At 63.4% G+C, this 8864-nt stretch overlaps 1 protein-coding gene across 1 annotated transcript in view; it reads right to left on the reverse strand.

Moving 5' to 3' along the window:
* The window catches only part of PLEKHA6 (pleckstrin homology domain containing A6), a 65640-nt gene extending 57836 nt beyond the window's left edge, over positions 1-7804 (reverse strand). Inside the window, 3 exon segments of the mRNA XM_059488096.1 lie at positions 6903-6960; positions 7292-7368; positions 7606-7804. Of these exon segments, the coding sequence (XP_059344079.1) occupies positions 6903-6960; positions 7292-7368; positions 7606-7688 (218 nt within the window). The 5' untranslated portion in view covers positions 7689-7804.
* Between the last annotated feature and the right edge of the window lie 1060 nt (positions 7805-8864).

Below are 8864 nucleotides of genomic sequence, written 5' to 3' on the forward strand. Positions count from 1 at the left end.
GGGATTCATGGAGGGCTTCATGGAGGGATTCACGGAGGGATTCACAGTGGGATTCATGGAGGGATGAATTCACAGTGGAATCACGGTGGGATTCCTGGAAGGATTTATGCAGGGCTGCACCGCGGGCTCACGGCGGGCTGCAGGCGCTCCCGCATTCACAGGAGTGGGAGCAAGCCGCGGGGTGCTGCCGATGCCCGGCTGCAGAGCCGCCCGCAGCGCCGCAGCTCAGCCCGGAGCGAGCGCCGGATCCTGCAGCACCCGCCAGCCCCGGCTCCCTGCACCGCTCCCCCTCCCCGCACGCCGGGATTAACGGAGCGGCTCCCGCGGCCATCTGGAGCGGGGGGCGCCCCCCTACCCCCTTCTACCCCCCTGCCCCGCGGGATGGCAGCGCCAGGTGCTGCTCGGAGCCCTCGGAGATGAGCCAGACCCGCACGGAGGTACCGGAGTGCCCGGACACCCCAAGCCCGCGGTCAGCACGGGGGTCCCGGGGGGAGAGGCCGGTCCGGCCCCTTCCGCTGGGGTTTAATGGACTCGTGGCGTATGAACATCCCCATCATGTGATGAACCAGAGGCTGCTTCCCTGCGAGCGGCGCAACAAAGCTGCGATTGAGGATGGAGGGCTCGGAGCAGCGGCACCGCCAGACACCCCCCGGTGCAGGGGGGGCCCGGAGCGGCGGCGCTGCCCTTCCTCCCGGCCCTGAGGAGGAGGAGGAGGAGGATGGCGCTCCGCTCGCAGCAGGCAGCGAAACGAGCCGCGGAGCCAAGGGAAGGTCTCGCTTTCCTGGGAAGCGCCAGACGACATCGCTCAGCCCCATCCATCACATCCCATACCCAGCGCTGGGGTCCGGCCCCTCCGAGCCCCCCCCCCATTCACCAGGATGGGGTTTGGGGGTGCTGGGGGGTCCGGCCCCCCCGAGTCCCTCCCCTTCACCAGGATGGGGTTTGGGGGTGCTGAGCCAAAACCTCGGCGCTGCTCTGCCCCTGCACGGAGTCGGGGGGTTCAAACCCAGGGGGTCCGAACCCAGGGGGTCCCAGCCCGCAGCATTTGGGGTGTTGGGGGCACAAACCAGCTCGCAGCCCATAAACACACGGCGGGGACAGCTCGGGGGGCCAAAGCTCGGCACGATGGGCAGGGGGTGCAGGGGGAGCCCCTCGGGCAAACGGGGGGTGCCGGCCCCCATAGTGCGCCCTGGGGACGGGAGCGCAGCCCCCTCCGCTTCCCTAAAAGAGCCCCCCCAGCACCCTGAGGGGCTGCGCTGCCGCTCCGCGCCCGCTGAGGAAGAGGAGGAGGAGGAAGAGCGGAGGAGGAGGAGGAGGAGGAGGAGGAGGAAGGAGCCGCGCCGCAGGCACTCACCGTGACCGTGCGGGGCGGGCAGCGGCCGGTCCCCCCCGCGCTGCTACGGGCGCAGCATCCCCCCGGCCGCCCCCAGCCCGAGCGGGAGCCCGAGCCGGAGCGGGAGCCGGAGCCGCAGCCGGAGCCGGAGCTGGGCATGCTCGGGGGCCACCGAGCGGCACGTGACGCCGGGCTGGCACCGAGCGGGGCGGGGGGGCCGCGCCGCCCCCACCGCCCCCCGCCCCCGCGGGGACCGCGGAGACCGCGCTGAGCCCCCCCCGGGCCGCGCCGGGGGGATCCGGGACCCTGCGAGGGGATGGAGAGCGATGCACACCCCGAGCACAGCCCCGCACCCCGCGGGAACAGCCGGGATCCGCTGGACACGAATGACAGAGACTGGGGGGCAGCCTGGACCTGCACCCCAAAACCTGGGCACAGTGTGGACCCTCATGCCAGAGCCTGCACCCGAATTCCAGAACCTGGAGACAGCCTGGACCTGCACCCCAAAACCTGGGCATAGTGTGGACCCGAATTCCAGAGCCTGGGCACAAACTGGACGTGAATTCCAGAGCCTGGGCACAGCCTGAACCCACATCCCAAAGGTTGGGCACATCAGGGACCTGCACCCCAAAACCTGGGCGCAGCCTGGACCCACATCTCAGAACTTGGGCATATCATGGACCCAAATTCCAGAGCCTGGGCACAGCCTGGACCTGAATTCCAGAACCTGGGCACAGCCTGGACCTGCACCCTAGAGCCTGGGGGCAGCCTGGACCTGCACCCCAAAACCTGGGTACAGCCTGCACATGAATTCCAGAACCTGGGCACAGCCTGGACCCACATCCCAGACCCTGGGCATATCCTGGACCAAATTCCAGAACCTGGGCACAGCAGGGACCTTCACCCAAAATCTGGGCACAGCCTGGACTCGAATTCCAGAGCCTGGGCACAGCCTGAACCTGCATCCCAGAACTTGGGCACAGCCTGGACCCTAATTTCAGCACCTGGACACAGCAGGGACCTGTACCCCAAAACCTGGGCACAGCCTGGACTGAGCTCCCCTGCACACCCCCGTGTTGGGGACCCTGCTCCCTTTCCCACATCCCAACATCCCAGACCCTGCACCCCAGCATTGGACACACTCCCCAGGCACCCCAGCACTGGGGCGGGGGCAGAGAGGTCCCTTGGATTCCTCCCCATCCCTGGCACCGTGCATCCCTCGGGATCCTGCACCTGGCAGGGCAGGGGAGCCCCTTTGTTGCCAGGCAGGTGTGGGACCCTCTGGAGCAGGGTGGGATCTGCACCCCAGGATTGTCACCCACGGGGAAGGGAGGGTGGCAGGACAGCCCCCAACAGCTGAGCTGGTGGCCAGGATGGCTCAGGTGGGGCTGCCCATGCCCTCAGCCCAGCCTGGTGGCTCCTGGATCTGGGCATGGAGGCACCAACCCTGCAGATTGCAGCCCTACAGCCATGGCACCGTGCCCCAATCCATGGCACTGCCCTCATTCTGCCTGTCACAGCTGCCAGGCCCGTGGTGGCACCCTGATGACACCCTGGTGGCATCCTGATGACACCCTGGTGGCACCCTGACGGCACCCAGAGCCCACAGCGACCTCCCATCCCAGACCTGGGGACAGCCAGGGCACCGTGCCCCAATCCATGGCACTGCCTCATTCTGCCTGTCACGCCTGCCAGGCCCGTGGTGACACCATGCTGGCACCCTGGTGGCACCTTGATGGCACCCTGGTGGCACCCAGAGCCCACAGGGACCTCCCATCCCAGACCTGGGGACAGCCAGGACACTCCAGGAAGGGAAAACCAGCGGCTGCCTCTGATCCTATAATCCCCCATTAGCCACAGGGCTTTAGGGGCTGGCACCGGGGTGGCTTTCACTGATCTGCTGCCTCCCGTGTCCCCACAGCGTGGGGGACACTGTGCCTCCCTGCCAGCACACAGCAGGACCCCAAAATCGCATTGTCCCCACCCTGCAGGCACAGGGGGATCCACAGGGGCTGCTCCACCTCCCACTGTGCCCCTGCTCCCCAAAAAGAGCCCAGGAGGAATTGGGGAGCTCTCAGGGGAGCCCCCAGGCAGGCTGAGCACCCCAGTTTGGCGTCTGGTTATTCCCTGCTCCCTTTATGGCACACCAGGAGGTGCCCCATCCCAAAGTCATGGGCACAGCAGGGCCTGCAGGCCGAGCTGGGGACAGGATTGGGATGAAAAATCCCAAATTTTGGGTGGGAGAACCAGGATAGGGCACTGGGTGCTGCCCAGCCACGCTCCGGGCTGGGGGTGCCTGGCATGCCCTGGAGCTTCCCTTCTGCACAGCTGGGCCTGGTGCCACCTCTGGAGGACAACGGCCACCGCTCGGTGCCCTGGGGCACAGGTGGGGCTGGCAGGACCCTTCCCCAGGTGGCCACCAGCTCCCAACCCCATTGCCTGCCCTGCTGTGACATTCCCAGGTCCTGGGGCTCACAGGGAAGGTGCTCCCTGCCCCTGGGGTCACAGCTCCAGCCTGACCAGAAGGCTCCTGGAGCAGCCCCAGTCCCATTCCCTGCTCTGCTGTGACACCCCCAGGTCCCAGGACACACAGGGAAGGTGGTCCCTGCTTCTGGGGTCACAACTCCAAACTGACAAGGAGGCTCCTGGAGCAGCCCCAGTCCCATTCCCTGCTCTGTTGTGACATTCCCAGGTCCTGGAGCACACAGGAAGGTGTTCCTGAGGTCATAACTCCTAATTAGAGGCTCCCAGGACAGTCCCAGTCCCATTCCCTGTTCCCTTGTGACATTCCCAGGTTCCAGCACACACAAGAAAGTGATTCCTGAGGTCACAACTCCGACCCCACCAGAAGGCTCCTGGAGCAGTCCCTGTTGTGGCATTCCCAGGTCCCAGGACACATAGGAAGGCTTCCGAGGCCACAACTCCAACCCTACTTGGAGACTCCTGGAGCAGCCCCAGTCCCATTCCCTGCCCCGCTGTGACACCCCCAGGTCCCAGGACACACAGGGAAGGTGGTCCCTGCTTCTGGGGTCACACCTCCAGACTGACAAGGAGGCTCCTGGAGCAGCCCCAGTCCCATTCCCTGCTCCACTCTGGCATTCCCAGCTCCCAGGACACGCAGGGAAAGTGCTGGGGTCACAGCTCCAACCCCCCCAGGAGGCTCCTGGAGCAACCCCACTATGGCATTCCCAGGACACACAGGAAGGTGGTTCCTCAGATTGCAGCTCCAACCTCCCTTGGAGGCTCCTGGAGCAGCCCCAATCCCATTCCCTGCTCTGCTGTGACATTCCTGGGTCCCAGGACATAAAGGAAGGTGGTTCCTGTGGTCACAGCTCCAACCCTACTTGGAGACTCCCAGGGCAGCCCCAATCCCATTCCCTGTCCCACTGTGACATTCCCAGGTGGTTCCTCAGGTCACAACTCCAATCCCACCAGGAGGCTCCTGGAGCAGCCCCAGTCTCATTCCCTACTCTGCTGTGACATTCCTGGATCCCAGGACATACAGGAAGGTTCCCGAGGTCACAGCTCCAACCCCACCAGGAAGCTCCTGGAGCACCCCCAATCCCATCCCTGGAGCAGCCCCAATCCCCAATCCCATTCCCTGCCCCACTGTGACATTCCCAGGTCTCAGGACACACAGGAACATGCTCCATGCCTCTGGGGTCACAGCTCCAACCCCACCAGGAAGCTCCCAGGGCAGCCCCAATCCCATCTCCTCCCCCACTGTGACATTCCCAGCTCCCAGGACACACAGGGTCACAGCTCCAAGCCCTCCTGGATGCTCCCAGAGCAGCCCCATTATGGCATTTCCAGGTCCCAGGACACACAGGAAGGTTCCTGGGGTCACAACTCCAACCCTACTTAGAGACTCCCAGAGCAGCCCAAATCCCATTCCCTGCTCTGCTGTGACATTCCCAGCTCCCACGACACACAGGACGGTGGTCCTTGTCCCCAGGGTCACAGTTCCAACCCTACTTGGAAGCTCCTGGAACAGTGCCAATCCCATTCCCTGCCCCACTGCGACATTCCCAGGTCCCAAGACCCACAGGAAGGTGGTTCCTCAGGTCACAAACCCAACCCCCCCAGGAAGCTCCTGGAGCAGACCCCATTATGGCGTTCCCAGGACACACAGGAAGGTTCCTGAGGTCCCAGCTCCAACCCCACTGGAGGCTCCCGGAGCAGCCCCAATTCCTTTCCCTGCCCTGCTGTGACATTCCTGGATCCCAGCACTCACAGGAAGGTTCCCGGTGTCACAACTCCTACCCTACTTAGAGGCTCCCAGGGCAGCCCCAATCCCACTCCCTGCCCCGCTGTGACATTCCCAGCTCCCAGCACACACAGGGCGGTTCCCGAGGTCCCAGCTCCAGCCCCACTGGAGACTCCCAGGGCAGCCCCAATTCCTTTCCCTGCCCTGCTGTGACATTCCTGGATCCCAGCACACACAGGAAGGTCCCCAGTGTCACAACTCCTACCCTACTTAGAGGCTCCCAGAGCAGCCCCAATCCCACTCCCTGCCCCGCTGTGACATTCCCAGCTCCCAGCACACACAGGGCGGTTCCGGAGGTCCCAGCTCCAGCCCCACTGGAGGCTCCCGGAGCAGCCCCAATCCCATTCCCTGCCCCGCCGTGACATTCCCATGTCCCAGCACACACAGGAAGGTTCTCGGTGTCACAATTCCAACCCCACTGGAGGCTCCCGGAGCAGCCCCAATCCCATTCCCTGCCCCGCTGTGACATTCCCAGGTCCCAGCACACACAGGAACATGCTCCATGCCTCTGGGGTCACAGCTCCAACCCCACCAGGAAGCTCCCAGGGCAGCCCCAATCCCATTCCCTGCCCCGCTGTGACATTCCCAGCTCCCAGCACACTCAGGAAGGTTCCCGAGGTCCCAGCTCCAGCCCCACTGGAGGCTCCCGGAGCAGCCCCAGCCCCACTCCCGGCTCTGTCTGGAGCTGCCTCAAGGCCACGGCCCAGATTAGAGCGGTTGATGCCGGCGCTTTGCCCCGGCCCGCCGGGGATCTTTGCTCCCTTCGCCGGGCTTTTATGGCTGTCTGGGCACACAGGGAGAGCTCCGGGAGCCAGAGAGGGACGGACCCGACGATCCCGTCTGGAGCGGCCTCACCGCGCCAGGCGAGACGCAGCCTGCAGCTCCCAGCCTGTCTAGACGCCAAAATCGCCTCGCCGCGGCCCCAGTCCCAGCACTGGAGGCAAAAAAGGGGCGAGAGGGAATGGGGAACACTCCCGGTGGGATGAACCGGGAGCAGCGCCTCGGGCTGGAGCCTCACCGAGCTGCCGCTGCCAGCACAGCCAGCTCCGTGCCCCGGGGACCCTGCGCTCCTCCGCACAGCATCCCAGAGCTGCAGGAATCGCCGGAGGAACATTTTCCTGCGGGATGACGCGGGGAAGGGGGTGGCTGCCTCGCCCACCCCACCCCGGAGCATCTCCGAGGAGGAATTTTGCATCTGGGATGGGCGTTTGGAGCAGGAGCTGCAGGTGCAGGGCTGTTCCTGCCTCATCCAAGGATCATCCCGGGCTGCAAAAACTTCTCCCTCGGCCCTTCCTCACTTACTTGATGAAGTAGAGGCCGCCGTGCATGGTGGTGTCCACCTCCCAGCCTCGGGGCAGCCCTGCGGGGACAGGCAGGAGCGGGGTCACCCTCGCTGTCCCCTCCAGGAGGGCGAGGGCAGGGATTGAGGGGTGATGGTGACACTTTGTGCCGCTCTCACCAGGCTCAAACTGCATTTTTGGAGGAGTTTGAGGCCCCTCCTCATCAGAGACCACAGAAAAGAGGGGAAAATCCACCAGGAAAACCCACGCTGGGCAGAATCAGCATCACCTCGTACAACCCCCCAGTTCCCCCCAGGTGCGAGCAGCTCCTGCTGGCTCATTTTTGGGGGGTCTCCTCTGCACCCCCGGGGGATTTCAGTGCACATTTCCCAATGCCAGGCCCAGGCTCACCTGTGCAGGAGAAGTGCCCGCTCTGGACGGCGTAGCCCGAGCCCGGGTGCACCCAGCTGGTGGATTTGGTGTCGTCGCTGCGAGGGACAAGGACAAGAGGGGGCTGTCAGCACCCCCGGGGGGGGCTCGGCAGCCCCTTCCCCATCTCTGGGCACCACCACGGGGGACTTCTCGAGTGGGTTTTAGAGGGGAAACTGTGACAGCAAAGGTGGCTGTGACACGGGACAGCACAGGGACCCCAAACCGAGCCCCCCATCCTTTGCAGCCCCCCAGCCCCAGCAGAGCCCCCTCCCCAGCCCAGGCCGGCTCCGTACTTGATGAAGAAGATCCTGCCGTCCCCACAGACGCCGTAGGTCCACCTGCCCGGCAGGTCCAGCCAGTCGATGTCATCGCCCATGGGGGTGGCACGGTGGGCACGGGCACGGACAGCGCCCGCCTCACCCGGGCAGCGCCGGGCAGCGAGTCCCGGGCTGGCCCCGGGAGCAAAGGCTCAGCTCAGCCCTTCTTCCACCACCAGCCCGGCTCTGTTTGCTCTGAATAACCCGGCAGGGAGGGAAAAGCAAAAGCAAAAAAAAAAAAAAAAAAAAAAAAATTCTCGGCCAAACCCATGGAGTTTAACCCCTTCAGAGCCGCGCGCTCCCCGTGACTCTCCAGGGCCAGCTCGTCGCTGCTTCCTCCAGCGCCTGCTCGCTGTAATTACCACCCATTAACTCGAGGTGAGTAATTATGGAGTTGTTACTTCCCTCTCCTGCTCGTTTGGAACAATGTCGGATTCTTGCGGGCCCGTCTGATGTCGCAGCCAAGCCGAATGTAGGGCACCGTGATGATTATCTGCGGTGCTCCTGGGGCTGCCCACCGGGGGTTTTCTCTCGCAGCCCTCAATTAAAAGTCTTTCAAGGCCAAAGGTGGGGTCTGGGAGGCACCTGGGCCGCTGATTGAAGGAGCCAATTTGCCCTCCTGTCTCAGCTTTGCGCCTTTGTAAAGCTGCTCGTGGCACCAGCAGGGAGATGCTGGCTCGGGAGAGGCCCCAGAGGTGGAAAAGAAGGAAAAAAATAAAATTTCCTGGTTCCCAAAAACTCCTTGATTCTCAAAGCAGAGGTTTAAGATTATTAAAGTTGGAAGAGACTTCCAAAATCGAGCTGAATGTTTAACTGAGCACCACCACGGCTGCTGAAGCGTTTTGGGGTTTTTCCTGCTCAGTCCCCACATCAGAGCTGGGATTTGGGGAAACCAGTTCCCCGAAAGCTTTTCCTGGTGTTCTTTGAACCTCTGGGTGAGAAAAACACGTCTGGTTGGTGCCTTTGGGAGAGCAGCTGATGGCACCGTCCTGGGCACTGCTTCACCAGGAAAACTCCATTTCCTGGGCATTATTTCACCTGGAAAACTTCATTCCATGGGCATTGTTTCACCGGGAAAATTCACCTTTTCACCTGGAAAAGCTCCATTCCCTGAGCATTGTTTCACCTGGAAAACCTCTATTCCAATTGTTTCACCTGGAAAACTCCATTCCATGGGCATTGTTTCACCTGGAAAACTCCATTCCATGGGCATTGTTTCACCTGGAAAAGTTCCA

This window comes from Ammospiza nelsoni, chromosome 23 (genome assembly GCF_027579445.1).
Source record: "Ammospiza nelsoni isolate bAmmNel1 chromosome 23, bAmmNel1.pri, whole genome shotgun sequence".
Classification (NCBI taxonomy): domain Eukaryota; kingdom Metazoa; phylum Chordata; class Aves; order Passeriformes; family Passerellidae; genus Ammospiza; species Ammospiza nelsoni.